Source organism: Melospiza georgiana, chromosome 14 (genome assembly GCF_028018845.1).
Source record: "Melospiza georgiana isolate bMelGeo1 chromosome 14, bMelGeo1.pri, whole genome shotgun sequence".
Classification (NCBI taxonomy): Eukaryota; Metazoa; Chordata; class Aves; order Passeriformes; family Passerellidae; genus Melospiza; species Melospiza georgiana.
The window spans coordinates 3,402,190-3,418,011 of NC_080443.1; the positions used below are offsets into that span (position 1 = coordinate 3,402,190).

At 42.3% G+C, this 15,822-nt stretch overlaps 1 protein-coding gene across 1 annotated transcript in view; it reads right to left on the reverse strand.

Moving 5' to 3' along the window:
• The window catches only part of LRP3 (LDL receptor related protein 3), a 29,037-nt gene extending 27,739 nt beyond the window's left edge, over nucleotides 1-1,298 (reverse strand). The window contains exon 1 of the mRNA XM_058033898.1: nucleotides 1,192-1,298. Within this exon, the coding sequence (XP_057889881.1) occupies nucleotides 1,192-1,258 (67 nt within the window). The 5' untranslated portion in view covers nucleotides 1,259-1,298. The remainder of the gene's footprint in view (nucleotides 1-1,191) is intronic.
• Between the last annotated feature and the right edge of the window lie 14,524 nt (nucleotides 1,299-15,822).

Consider the following 15,822-nt stretch of genomic DNA (forward strand, 5'->3'; position numbering starts at 1 on the left):
TGCACATCTCTGAAATCCCGTTAAGACTCTGCAAAAAAGAAGAGTTGTACGACCTGGATGTTCAAAGCGTTTTATGGTTTAGCTAGCTTTTTACATTGCACATACGTTAATTAAACTAGATACATTTGAAATAACCACAGCAGCACTGAACTTCAACTTCCTACACTTTTCTAGGTAAGCGCTGATGTTAAGGAAGCACTTTTACACAAACAGGCAGTCTGCTTTACAGAACAAGCAGTCTGGCCACAAGATATCCCTTTCTGATCCTTTGCATAACAAATAGTAACTGTCACTCGGGATTATTAAAAATTAACTCTAATCCACTTCACTAGCACAGAGATGTGAGTTAAAGCATTCTGCATCAAGGAGCTGTGACAGTTTACCAAGTGAGTGTGGAGGGCTCAGCAGAGCTCTGCTCAGCTGCTCCTGATGCGCTGCCCCACCAGGATGCCCTGGCAGAGTTAAGGCAGCTCTAGCAGCTCCTAACTTCTCGTGTCCCTGTTAAACACGCCGGGCCTGTCGTTCGCTCCTTCTTGTCACAGCCAGGCGCCGACGCTTCTGCCGAACAAAAACCATGCCCTGCCTGAACGGGCTGACAGACTGGAAAGCAGCAATACGCTTCATCACGTTGCCATAAATTAACACCTGCTGAGAAGCAGAGCGGAAAGCAACGGCTTCAAGCAGAAGGGAAGGAAGAGAGCAGAATATGGCAGAGACACGGAGGGAGAGGAAATGTTTCTTCCCGCTGCCACTCAAGAGAAGCGCCGGGCAGTCCCTGGCCGAGCCCGCACCGCACTCCGCACAAGCTCAGAGCCCACGGAACAACCGCTGATGCCTCCTAAACTTTTTTTTTTTTTTTTTTTTAATTTCAGGGCTATGCGAGGTTATGGCAGCGCTTCCAGAGCCAAGGGCAAGGCGATGGGTTCCGCCGGACCCGGCAGCGCTCTGCGCGGCCCCACACGGCCGGGCACGGCAGCCCGAGCGGCGCTGAGCGAGCCGGGGCCGCGCCGGCCCGGGGCCCGTTCGGAAGCGGTGACGGGAGGGAGCTCGGCCGGCACCATTCGGGCGGTGCAGCCCGGTCCCATCCCGCGCCCCACGGGCACTTCCCGCAGGGGAGGAGGGAGCCCAGCGGTCCCCAGAGCCGGTGCCCGGACGTGCCCCGCCGCCAGGGAGCGGCCGGGCCGCACTCACCCAGGCAGATGGCAGTGAGCGGCGCCAGCGCGCCCTGACGGAGCTCCGCGGCCGCTGCCTTCTCCATGGCGGGTCGCTGTCGCCTGCCCTTCAGCGCGGGGGGAACCGCGGCGGCTCCGCGCCCGCCGAGCCGCTACGCCGAGCCGCAGGAGTCCTCGGCGGCGCCGCCGGCCCGCGGTGTCCCTGCCCGCCGGGGAGCCGGGAGTGGAGCGGGCGGCCGGCGCGGCCCCATGGCCGGCCCGCGCCGCCGCTCCGGGGCAGGTGGCAGAGAACAGACCCGACCGCAGCGCCGCCGCCGCTGCCCCACGTGACGGGCCCGCCTGCGAGCGGCTGCGGCGGCCGGGCCAGACAGCGAGGGGAGCGCAGCGCCGCCCCGCTCCGCTCCCTCCGCGCACACCTGAGGGGCCGCCGGGCGGAGCGCGGCCGGGGGCGGAAGGGACGGCGAGGGCCGAGCCCGCCCGCGCCGCGCCGGCCGCCGCGCTTCCTGTCAGGCTCGGCTCTCCCGGCTCCCGCCGCGCCCCTGCGCCCGCGGCCATGGTGCCGGCAGCCCGCGGGCCGGGCCGGGCCCAGCGCTGCGCCCCGCGGGGCCGCCTCTGAGCCGGGCCGGTGCGCGGGGCTGCGGGCCCAGGCCGGGAGGCCGCGCCCAGTGCCGCCGCCGCCAGCCCCCGGCCGGGAGCCGCCTCGGCCCTGCGGTCACCCGGATGCCTTTTCCCGGCAGTTTCCTCCGGAGCTACGCTGAGCTGGCTCCGCTGCCGCGAGTGAAGGCTGTGATCGGTAATGGGCGCACGGAGAAAAGCTCCCCAGGAGCCCGGCTGCCCATGGAGCTCTCAGCGCCTTCAGCCGTACCGAGCGCTGGGACCCAGGCCCGAACCTCCCAGGCCCTGCCGAGCGTGAAACAACTCATCTGTCATCGCACAGGTAACGTATCCACAGCAAGGCAGCCAGTTCGGATTGCTGTAAACGACGTAAACCCATCCTCTCCCACTGAAAATGGACAAAGCTTAATGTGTTTACAAGCAGCAAGAGGGCAGAAGTTAACTGGGAACTTCACGAGGAGAATTGCAAAGCAGTGCAAGGGGACGGGAACCCCTGCCCAGGCTGCCCTAACAGCGACAGTGAACCAGCTGTACCTCGTGTTTGCTGAACTTTTCCTTGTTTTCCTTTTTGCAGATGCTCACACACTGCTCCTGAGAACCAGTACCGGTGCTTTAGGCCTTTTTATTTCAGTATTATAAAGTGTGGCTATAGTAGTGCTTCAGGTTGAGATCCTTAGCCTCACTGAGCTACAGACCTGTGCCTTACCTTTTCCTTATCAACTCCTTTGTTGGAATTATTATAATTGTAATTTGCATTTTCCTATCACTCTGGCTCTTAATTAATGCCTAATGGATAATTGGCCTGAGGATCAGCAGTATCATGTTGGGTGTACCTGGAATGAGAGAAATGGATGTCATAATAAATACTTCTACTGTGCTAGAGATGCAGAAATAATAAGTGGTACAAAGTTTGCCTGTAGGTGAGCAGGCCCCACACTCAGCACAGCAGTATCTGTCTGTTCTGCAGATACAGCCTATTTCACATGTGTCTGTGCAACTTTAAATGCCATAATAAGTCACACAACATTTTTCACATCTAAATTCTTTGTAATCTAACCAGACAATTCTTAAACCTTTAATGGACCCAAGATTGCAAAATCATTTCATCTGGGTTTTTGAGCAGTAATCCTCAAATTATGGGTCTGTAAAGGCAATAATGGAATGTTTCATAAAAGAATTTTTCCTTGGTGAGTCTATTATAATAAAATTTGAAAAACATATACAGTCACTTCTATATTCTGCATTAACCTTTTTTGTGATAATTATGAGTAAATTATATATCTCATTTCCATTAAATAACACCCTTGCATCTCACAAAAACAGCACACTGTATAGGATTGAAAGCAAAATGATGGCTGCAGACTCCTTTTTTAACAGATTGTGTCCATGCCACTAACTTGTTAAGATAAAATCCACTCAGTTTAGAGTTATACTTTGATGTTCACATAGGACTAATTTATAATTTTGAGACCTGATTTTCAGTCACACACTTTTGTGTTCACATAAATATATGTATATTTTAGAAAACATATATGAATGTAGATATGTGTATGCTCCATCATCTGCTGGCCTGGGGGAATTAATTATCACATCACAACATCTACCTTGAAAACACACCCCATCCTAGGTGCTCTACTTCAGGGTGATTTGCAGATTATTTTAAAATCCCTTTAAAACAGTTGTGCCAAACTGAATCATTGCTCAAGCCACGTGTCAAACCTTCATATCCCATTTCAAAACATGGTGCAGAGATGGCTCCAGGAGTAGATGTTATACATTATGTATGCTGGAGCTATAGGTACATTCATTCATTTTAATGCTTTTGACAGAATTGGATCACAAAAAAGTCATGTTACACCACCAAAATAAAATTTTGATAAAGGTTTACTGAGTGGAATCGAAAGATATTACAATTTTTTAAAATATGCATTAGAAAAATGAAGACATAAGATTATGGATTCCATCAACATTAGTACTAAAACATTAAAATAAAAAACACTAGCCTATCCATGTGTGTAATACCTGTCTTATTCTCATTACATGTCATTTTATTACTTTCACGTCAGTTCCCCCTGTACCTAGTTTTTGTAACTAATAAAACTTATGCTTCTTTTACAAGCATCTGTATTAATGGATTAATTTGGTTGAGATGTCTTTAAACTAAGACTATAATTTTACCATTTCCACAAGTAATTTATGTGCATTATCTCCTTTTCAGCATGTATCAGTTTCAATGCATGCACAGCCTTGTGCAGATCAGCAAGGCTGTGATCCCATAATAATCACCACTGTTCTCTTTTGACAGCTGGCATTAAAGAAAGTTGGGTAGAAAACATTGGGTGTGGTGAGACATTATTTGTTCATCCCTGGGTTTATTGCATCACTGCACAGCACTCTCGAGCTGCATTTAATAAGGTTTACATTTAGTGACAACTGCACTCTCCCTGAAAGAGAAGGAAATTCCCAAGGGTGCTTTGCTGCACCAACTTTAACACTATTTCTGCCTTGATCCATTACAGATCATTACTAAACTGCACAGTGATCTATTTTCCTTCCTCTTCTTTAGGAATTTGTTATTCATGAATTGTGTGTAGAGCTGAAAAAACCCTGTTATAATTCACATTCATTTCATGAAATGTGATGGGAATAAATATGAGCAATTTGGTATCACAGGAGGGCAAATACGAATTGTTTGATGGAGAAATAGTGTAAGAACATCACCAATGTATAGGCAAAGAGAGTGCAAAGCTGTGATATTCCTCTACTACACTGAACATTCTATGAAATTCTGAGCTTGCATCAAGCAGACCAGATTATGAGCAGCAATTACATTAGGGTAATTGCTTGAAAAACAAAATAAAATTATTCTCTCTTGAAAGGGTTCAGTTGTCTTTGTAACTACTATCAAGGCAGCATTAATTGCATATTAGGGGTTTTTTTATACTTGTAACTTAGCTCTCTTAACAAAACTGAAGGTCCACACAACCTCTCCATTAAGTAAATTATGTCTCATTTGTGTTTAATTGTGTTACTAAGATCAGATTTTTGAAACATGCAGCATAATTACAGAGGAGGATTAGAGTTGTCTGTGTTTCAAATACTTACAGAGATAATTGGAGGAAGTTTATCACAGTTCCTTAACACATTTTTTAAGCTGCACTTTCTCATTAAGCTCCACTGGACAAGTCATTCCAGACACCTGAAAAAAGAAGCCAGGCCACAACCAGCACTGTTTTATTTCTCTCTTCTTTGTGGCTTTAAATATTTTCAGCGTGATTGGGTTTTCAATCTCAAGTTGCTGCTTTATGTCAGGAACTGTGACAGCTGTTTGAGCTGCCATCCATCACAGGCCAGCACAGCTCACTCATCCCCATGCCCTGGAATCTCTGAGCTCCTGCCAGTGCCCTGCACACACAGGAATTCTGCAGCTCTCACAAGGACAGGGAGCTCCTGCACATGGATTTCACTTGTGCTGCCACCCTGAAAGGTTGTTTCACCATCACATCTCCCACCTCCCTGCTGACTTTGTCTCTTAAAAACTGGATCTGATTGATTTAAACTGTGGTGATGCTGGGGTTTATTATCTACTCAGTAGGAAAGCACTGCAGGACAATAGTGAAACCCCATATCTACTAAGATGCTGAACTGATCTCTCTCTTCTGCCAGTTCCTTCAAATCTACTGATGAGATGAGTTTGGATAATTTAGTTTAGTTTATGATAAATCCTTTTGTGCTTTGGTTATATTAGGGGCTTACTCCCTCTGGTAGCTGGAGTCTTAAAGGATTTACTATTTTCCTTGACATACAAAATGTTTGATAAATGAGGGCTAAAGTGACTCAAGAAGTCTCTTCTGCTTGTAAATGATAGAAGAGCAGTACTAAAATAAGGCTGAATCACATTTTAGATGAATTAATGTGTTTTCAGACTCCCCTTCACCTGCAAAAATTAAAAGAAATAACAGGCCCAGTGGGGCCTGAGGTTGTCTTTATTACTTTACTTCTTTTCTACAAAAGGAAATGGAACAAACTATCAATACATTCTTATCCAACATACACTAGCTGCATGAATTACTAGACTTATTTTAGAATTTAAGTAGGAGATCAAACAGATTGGAATTAGGAGCATGAAAGCTCCTCTAACTCACAGAATGAATGCACATTAAAGCTATCTCCTAGGGAGAGAACAAATATCTTTGCTCAGAATAAATACTGTTATCAGAACAGATGAAAATAGCCACCTGAGTTTGCTCAGCAATGTGCTCCCAGCCTCCAATTCTGTTAAAAAGAAAGGGAAAAAAATTAGAAATTACTTAAAGTGTTACATACAATCAGGCTTATCTAAAATGGAGCATGCACAGAAAAGCAAATTAGGACTGAGCAGACACTTCAGATCAGTTCAGTGACTGTTTTTTGTGCTGTGGAGAAGGGTTGTAAACTACTGCAGTGCAGATGCAGAGGCTGCAGAGCAGCTCCCCTGTCACACCACCCTGTAGTGTTCCCCCTACCAGCCCAGAAAATGCTCTCTGCTGCAATGTTACCCATTAGCTGGGAACAGCAATAATTCCTAGAGCTGTCTTCCATCCATTCTTACAGCTGGGAAACTTGTGCAAAGATTCAGCCAGAGCAGGCTGGTCAGCAAACTGCTGGCTGAGGAGTGGTGCAGCAAGGAACTCAGAGCTGGCGTCACTGTCACATTTTCTGAAAAATCCCTTTGCCAGGATTTCTTCTCTTGGGGAGCTGAGAAGCCTCAGATAAAAATGCAAACAATAATTATCTGATTGCTTCTCGTGTGTTTGCTGCTTTGGAATGTGGTTTGGACATTGTTTACCAACTGGGCATTGTTTGATTGGTTTCATGTGAAATGTTTTGACTTAATGACCAATCACAGCCAGCTGTGTCAGGGCTCTGGAGAGAATCATGAGTTTTTCATTAATATCTTTTAGCCTTCAGTCTGTATCCTTTGTCTATTCTTTAGTATAGCATTCTTTTCTATAATATAGTAACATAAAATAATAAATTAGCCCTCTAAGAACATGGAATCAGATTCATTCATTCATTCCTCCCAATGACGGGGGACCCAGAAAATAGCACAGAGCTGGTGCTCTGCCATTTCACCAAGAAGCTCTGGGTTAACAATCACAGCAACACTGACAGAACAGCTCTGAACCAGACTACAAGCACTGCAGCAATGCCAGTGTAAGCTGAATAATAGCTGCAGTCTATACACTTATTATGGACTGCCTTTTTACTTACACCCAATTACCAGCTGGGTGGGAAAAGCACAGTAGAGAGTAAGGATAGCCAGTCTTCTCCCATTTCATTGACAATTAAATACTTTTTTTAATTTCCTACTACTTGTGTGACCAATAGGTAAAATTTAGTGTCTCTGGCTAGTCTTCATTAAAATTTGGCCCAGATACTTAAGGGGCTTATTTGGCCCTAAAAAATGCAATTTGTGTTTCACCTGTCTCAGGAGTTGTCACTAAGACTGATGTATGGCTTTGTTTCTCTTATTTGTCTACTATAATTATATTTTTCAAGTTCCAATGGTATATTTTGGAGTATAAATTTCTGTTACACCCATTCTGCATGAAGGGTTGGACTTCTTATTCACTGCAAAACCCCACATAGTTTTAAAAGTCCTTATGATTTTACAGTCTGAAGGTATCCTTGGAATCAACTAGAATAATTATTACTGAAATTCTAAATTTTCTTCCTAATGTTCTCAATATATATTCATAGCACAGTGGTTTTGTGTGCATAAAAGAGCAAATTACATCTTATTTCCTAAAGCTCTTCTTAAAATCAGTAGACTGATAACACAGCAAGAATTTAGAACTGTGCCTCAGTGAAACTGTTCCACAGAGAGAGTGAAAAAAGATAGAAATGGAAATAAATAGGAAATAAAAGTAAATAAAAGGAAAGACAATGTATTAGTGTCTCACTGTAATTAGTGATTAGCTAATTTCACGAAAAGATAAGTTTAAAGCACTAAGAAAGAAGACATACCAAGCTGTGTTAAAGTGTGGATGTCTGATCTTTACCCAGGCTGAGCCAACACTTACCAGGCAGAGATCACAGAACATGTCCAGTCCATCACTACTGAGTCATGAGGTGGATTTCCATGACACAGAATGCTCTGCTCTCTTTGGTTTGTCCCCTGGATCATCAAACACTGTCCTTCTGCATCCTCAGTGATCCTGCCAGCCATTGACAGTAACAGCTAGAGTGGCAAAAACTGGTAGCATGCCACCAAGGGTGGTGGGCTCACAGCTGGGATAGGGAATTACACCTGCCCTGGAGGTGTAATGTTTTCATCTCTGTTCCATGCTGCCTAGGCTGGTTGTATTATTGCACGTTGTACAAAATTTCTAAAAAGTAAAATCTTTATACAAGTGAAATCTGATAAATATAAACCCCAGTAATGTTTTCACAAACCAGCATGCTGCATTACAGAGAGGAGAGAAAAGAAAGGATAATCATAAACCATGGAACAAAACTACTGTCAGAGATTTCTAGAAAAATCAAAGCTGCTTCAACATTCAATGGAGTTTAAAACCATGAAAAGTCAGATTTTCTCGTGCATAAAGAAAACCCTGTAATCAAATATATCCTTTAACTATGACACAGTCTGTGCAGCAGAGCTGTGGATCCTACTTGTATGTTCCAACCAAAGCATAAAATAAGAGAAGAGCCTGTGACGAGTGGAAGAACGAGAAGGGAAAATCATTTCAACAGCTGAACAATGAGTGAACAGGACTGTGGATTGAGCTGTAAGTATGCCTAGAGAGAAGGAAAAAAAAGGGCAGTGGGTATGAGGATAATCAGTGATTTAGATGATGAAAATTGTTTTAAGAGAGCATTGGTACTTGTTTAGACAAAGCTTAAACTATACCTATTGTTAGGACACAACATCATCTGTGAACCCAATGCCTGAGGCAGTGAGATATTTGTCAAAAATTGGAAGACAATATCAAGAAAATTTCTGCCTGTGCACCTCCATGTTAGTGAAGGTTGAGTCATCTGGGATCCCCTTTCATACACTGTGGCAATGTTCCTCACTCAGGGCTCACCAAATGTTGAATTTTGCAGGCAACCCCAACAAGGGAAGAGATGAGAATCTTGACTCCATGTTTCAGAAGGCTGATTTATTATTTTATTATATATATTAAATTAAAAGAAAATGCTATATTAAAACTCTACTAAAAGAATAGAAGAAAGGATTTCATCAGAAGGCTTGAAAGGAATAGAAAGGAATGGAATGATAATAAAATCTTGTGACTGACCAGAGAGTCCGAGCCAGCTGACTGTGACTGGCCATTAATTAGAAACAACCACATGAGACCAATCCCAGATGCACCTGTTGCATCCCACAGCAGCAGATAATCAATGTTTACATTTTGTTCCTGAGGCCTCCCAGCTTCTCAGGAGGAAATATCCTAAGGAAAGGATTTTTCATAAAATGTGTGTGTGCCAATACACATCAGCCTGTGACAGGGATCAGTGGTGCTCCCCTGAGCTGGCATTCATTCATTCGTTCATTTATCCCCAGGGCAGCAGTGCCATGGCTGCATGCAGAGCTCCCCAAGGGGGCATCCCCTCCCCAGCATCCACGTGGCTGTCAAACATTCCAGCTAGCTCCTCAGCTGAAAATAAAGGTGCCAGATAGGGCAGCCGACTAAATTAATGAAAAATATTATTTTAATAAAAATTAGGAAATAAAATCAAAGAAAACTGCAGTGAAACCACTTAGGATAGAATCCATGAGTGTCTATCGTGACAGATGAACAGGGATGCTGCAAAAGGTACCTACTTAAAATCACAATTACCTGAAGGTAACTACAACTTTACTAAATAAATAATTTCTGCACAGAGTTCTCACTCTGGGAAATCTCAGAACCAATCATATTTCAGAGGGCACAGGGGAGAATCCTGCAGCAGGCAACAATAATAAAATCAATTTATACATACGTTGCTCCATATGTTGCTCTATATTTATATATTGCACATTTATGAATTCTTTTAAACAGGAAACAATCAAGCTGATAAAACCACTGGGGTCACAAATCCTAAATTGAAAGTAGCTAACAGAAAAGTTCTTTGCTCTTGCACAGATTTCAGAGGACTCCAGGGTAACACAGCATACATAGCACAGAAAATCCCATGATCTCCAGATTGGTGCACACATCTACAGTGATCAGTGTTCAAATACCCTTCATTAGGGCACTTCTTCCCATTGTGATTGTTCTGCCCATGTCAGGGGAGGTGCTGTAAAGATTAAACCAGCTTTAAAACCTGTTTGAATAAAATACCCAAGTATTCATTTATATTTAAATTTGTATTCACATTGTCAGACTCACACATGAGATGTTTATAGATTTTTCAGTTACTATCTCACACAACCAATTGTTTTGGGAGTTAACTGTAATTAGCTTTTATAAATCTATCATTATTCACAGACCCTCTTGGAACAAATGAACAAAACTATGTGTATGCATTTGTTTTGTTGACTACCAAAAGTATGGCAGCTCACATATAATTGTCATGTAACTTGGAAAACCTACTCCTTTTAAACTATTCCTTTACTATAGTAATTTGCCAGCATTCATAAATGACAGTAATTACAACAATTGCTATTTTTTAATCTTACTTTTTCCATGCTCTTCTGCTCTAACTATGAAAAAATAGTAGTTATGTCCATAAAAATGCATTGTGCTAGCTTGAACAAAGATAGTGATTGAAAGAGATAATATTTAATACCATTATTTCATTAGCCAACATGGCATTGATCTTTTTCCATGGCCACAGGTGCAGCAATCACAAATTCACCTCTTCTTGCCTCCCCTGCTGTACAGAACTGGTGTATAGTGATGAGTTAATTTGTTCTCAATTCTACATTTGCTGAGCTTAATGGCAAAGCAGTGTCCATTGATCACAGTGACACAGAAGAAAAAATCACAAGGGCTTCCTACTTCTCAAAAGCAAGCTACACCACACTAGCAAATATTTAACTGTCAATTAATGTCAAGAAACTTTAAATATTTCATCCTGTGTCTATACATATACTAAAAGTACATTATTCCCAGTTGTAAACACAAATATTCATTGCAGTGCCCACATTTAGCTTGGCACCAATCTCACTGCTTTTGCTGGTAATTTACTTGATGCATCCCAGCACAGAAGGGCTCAGATTTCTGCAAAGCCTCTCAAGGGCACAAAAAGTTAACACAAGCCCCATCAGTGATATGTAAATCTTGATGTGCAAGCATTCACCATCTTAATATTCCCACAATGTAAGTTTGTTTCAGAAATATTTGTATTTACTGCATAACTATGCCCCTCTTCCTTATGGGCCATTTTCCCTGCCATGGTCATTACTAATATTCTTCCTGAAGTCCTTCACAGGGAAGAGCAGATGCAGAGCAAATAAATGGATCACTTTCAGATTGCACAGTACCAACCAAGAGCTCTGCAGCTGCATTAGCTGTGATCCCTGCCAGGCAGCCCTAAACCCAATCCTGCCCAGCCAGCCCCAAATCTATTTTTGTGCTCTCCTAAGGGCCCCACATTTAGAGCTGCTGAAACACAGAAACCAGCAGCAGCTGCATAATCAGTTTATGTGAAAACATTTGGCAACTATTAAGTCAGAGATTCAATGAGACAACATCAAAAGAAGTGACTAAACCCTTCTCTTACAGTCATGACACTGAATTTGGACCACAATATCTAAACATCACTGTTATGTGTCCAAGAGATGCCTTAGGTTTTAGCACCTTTTTTGAGATGTACTATTTCATAACAGTCTCTAATAATTCCAAATTTGTGTTTGCAACTACTAATTCATTAATTCAATTCTCCCTTAATCTTCTGGTGTTGTTCCCACAGACCACAGCCAGAGAGAATGACAGAAGAAATCACAACTTGTCATGGGAATCAATATTAAGGAGCACATGAATTTCACCCAGTTCTTAGAAGGGCAGCAGGTTCTGGCCATGGCCACCAAGGCAGTTTATTCATTTTGACCAGGTGTCCCAAGTTAACTGTTCACCCAATGCTTTAATTTTCTAACATAGTAGTGAAAGAACTGCAGACAGAGACCTGCGTATCTTTTCAGCTGGTTAGAGTTGAGAAGTAAAAGTCTTGAGGTTTTTTTTTCATTCAATATGCAAACTTTAGGACTCAGCCAGTACAGATAATATGGAATAAGGGTTGGGTTTGGTTTGCTTCAAGGGTAGGGAAATAATAGGATAGTGGTACCCTGATCAATTAAGACAGTGCATCAATACATATTTATTACATAAAGATAATTCAAAGTACCTTGAGAAGCACATAATAGAAAAACATAACCCATAAGAAGGAAAAAAAAAAGTGATTCTGTTCTGCCTGAAAATGACATGGAAATTAAAATGTTAATTTAAAAAAAAATTAAGTCTAGTACTGAAAAAAATAGCCCCTCTGGGCTGGCCAAACAGACCTGACTTAGCATACTATTTGACAATTTTTGTAACTGACATTATTTATTTTAATAGAGAAGCACTATATATAGTATAATTAATCAGAAATAAACATGCAGAGTTAATTGAATAGTTTATATCAGTAATTTTTTCAAATATTAAACCATACTCATAGTAATTAGGGACACTATAATAAATTATTTCTGAGCTATGACTCTAGCAGGTTCATTCAGCAAGATATGTCAAATGAAATAATATGTATAAAAGGTCATATTATTTGCTTTTATGACAGTTATAACTCTTATGATATTTTTAACAATTATTTTATCACTGGACAAAAAGAAAGACAGATTTCTAATGGATGTAGTATACATACTAAAAAACACATTGTTTTAAAAAAGTCTACAAACAACACTTGGTCAACCCTTACATAATTTTTAAAAAGCTGTAATTCAGACAATTTCAAAATATTTCTCATGTTAAAGTATTTACAAGGGTTTTTCAGAAAAAGCCATCACTCAACAGTTTCCATTGACAACAACAGCTAATTTTAGGGGCTAATTGTGTTTAGTCATCTGTAAGTAAAGAACAACTATTAATACAGCAGGAGATAGGGACAGACCTTGTTGTTTTGATGGCATTGCACAGTTAACAGCACAGGAAAGAATCTGCCCACACAGCCTGAATTGATTCATCTTTTCCTCCCTTCGTTATGAATCAGATTCTTTATTGCCTTTGTATTGAATGAAAACCTCACCATGGCACAGTCAGTGGGAGTTTGCCATCCACGTCAAGTGAGGCCACTGCTTGACTACCTCTCCAAATAATATTAAAAATAACTTGTATATCTAAACCTTAATCATAGCCTAACTACAGTTTTCTGAAAGAAAGAAGTCCTGTTGCAAAACCACAAAAGACAGATGCTTCCCCCTGGTGTCATCTTTCAATGATGTAAAAGAAAGAAGCTGCTGGCTCTCTGACAGTTGCTGAATGCATGGAAACATGCATGCCTGCCTTACAGGATGCGAAACAGAGCTTCCCACAACCCTCACACATGTGTGCCCATGCAACTTGTGCAATCTCACATCTCCAGGGTGAGAAAATAGTGTGCTGCAGGTTCCACAAGCCTGCCTACGCCTCTCGACCTTTATCATAATGAAAGAGATGTAGAGAGACTGCAGAGAGACCACAGCCAGTAATAAATGCCTTCAAAATACACTAAATTTAAACTCATTTGTGGATTGAAAGGGTCTTTGGCCAAACAGGAATGGTACATGTAGGAGGCCCTATGTCATGTTTAGGGATGATTTAGTGTTGCCAGTGAAACACCACAGACCACATGGCACTCCCTCACTTCTCCCTCACACAGCAGTGGGACAGAGAGGACAATTGCAGGCACAGAAAAAGCATGAGTTAAGAACTATTTACTGGAAAGAGCTATGAAATGAGAAAATTAACATACTTGGACAGTTTTCACAGCTGAGACACAGGCCCATAAGAGAAAAGAAACTTTCTTCCTCTCATTTGGTGGGCAACCAAATTATCCACTGCTGGTTCTGTTTCTGTGCACACCAGTGAGCTGGCACATGGCAATGGTGCACTCTGCAGAAACTGATGCCACGTCAGTTCTGTACACTGGACTTCATCTGCACCTACAAGGCACTGCTTGTTATTTGAATCCCTACAGACTCCTTCCCTGTTGGAACAAAAGTAGAACAGTAAACTGAAAATAAACTGAAGTGTAATGGCTTCACCATCTAAAAAAATGCAAGCACAATTTGCCAAGATAGGCAAATAGACATTTAAAATGTAAGAAGTGTAAACACCTGCACAAAGGCAAAATTCTGCACATGAGCCAAGCACAGCTAATGAAAAAACATTTTTCAAAGAGGTCAAAGAACACTTCCAGAACTGCCTTACTTCTCCCATCAGTCCCACAGAACCTCATGTTTTGGGGCTATGGGTTTCAGCCTTTTGGATGAAAAATGTTCTATCTGCTGCAGGAAGGAACACAACTTGCAATTTACTAGCCAGCTACACTCACAGCTTGAACAAACTTGTGTTTCATGATGAACCAAAATATAGTGAAGCATTCAAAAACTCTTTCTTTTAATCTGGTGTACTTATGAGCTAGGCTGTCTGGAGGATGGAGCAGCACAGGTCCTAAACAATCTAAATTGCTCAGTGTCCTCTTGCTCCCTCTCCTCCTGGCCTCTGTTGAATTTTTTTGTCTTTAAGGTGACACCGTGGGATATCTACCATGTCTATCTCCAAGTTCACAGGCCGGTTCCATCTCTGTAAACATCAATAGCAAAATGCATCAGGGACTTCTCTGCTGGGTGATGGAGGCAAGTCACTTTTCTCTCAGTAAGACACTCTGATGTCATTGCTTACTTTGTAAGAACAGACAATGAAAACCTTAAAACAAGCAACAGGTACGATTTCTGCAATTTACTTACAAATGAAACCATCCATATGGATGTTTTCTACAAGGAGTAACTGGGAAATGTCTTTGTTTTCCAATGTGCAGACTGCAGTACCCCAAACAGTTCTCCCCCTCCCTCTGCCCCAAAATCCAGAGCTGACACTGGCAAATCCTTCCAGGATACAGACATCACATTGTACATGACACATGTGGCTGAACATGCCTGCTGAGGAATGACACATCACAGCTCAGCACGTCAGGACAGACAAAAAGCAGTCCTACAAACCGGGGTTAACAGGCACTGTGGCTTCACTTGATGTTTTTGTCAAATGTTTTCACCCACATCTTTGTGAGTAAGGTGTAGGCAGCAGTGGCAGCTCCCAGGCAAAGTGGAGATCTCTTCCCCCAAGCCTACAGTCAGTGTTGCAATAAACAGCCACTAAACATCTGGCAGCCTCCAATTCCCTTCTTTAGGCAACTGCCACTTTGATAAAACAGATCTCCAATGAGCAAATCTGCCTGCAGGAGTCACTTTGCTTTTCCCTATTCACAGACATGGAGGAATGAAAAATTCAATTTGATCAGATCTGTGTTTGGAAGTTCAGGACCCTGAGCTGGAAATCACCAGAGGCTGGCAGGGTATTCTGGCCAAATATTGCTGCCTGCTTGCCCTGTGCTCATGTTCTGCCCCAGACATGAGCTGCTGGCCATGGTTATTAGAGAGGACACTGGGCAGATCCACTGTCAGTCTGATTCACTTTGAATCCAGGTATTTTCTTATGTTAAGTAATACTTAACTGTTATTGTGGTAAGTTCTGGATACAATTTCACAGGGCAAGCTATGAAATGCCTAAAACAATTATTAATCACAACAGCACACGAGTTAAAGATCTTCTGCAGCAATTCTGCCACTTGAAGAATTCTTTCTATTGCCAGATACTGCCTTTCTATTTACCACTTCATATTTTTATATAAATACCAAGCTGCTAATGTATTGTTGCACGTGCTGTACTTCCATAGCAGCTTGATAGAATCCCAGGAGCTGATTCTCAAGAACAGGTTTGTTTTGTGTTCCTAATTCAGCTATTAATCAATAACAGATACTGATCACATTCTGGCAACTGTCTAGCATAAAAGCTTATTAAAAATATACCTA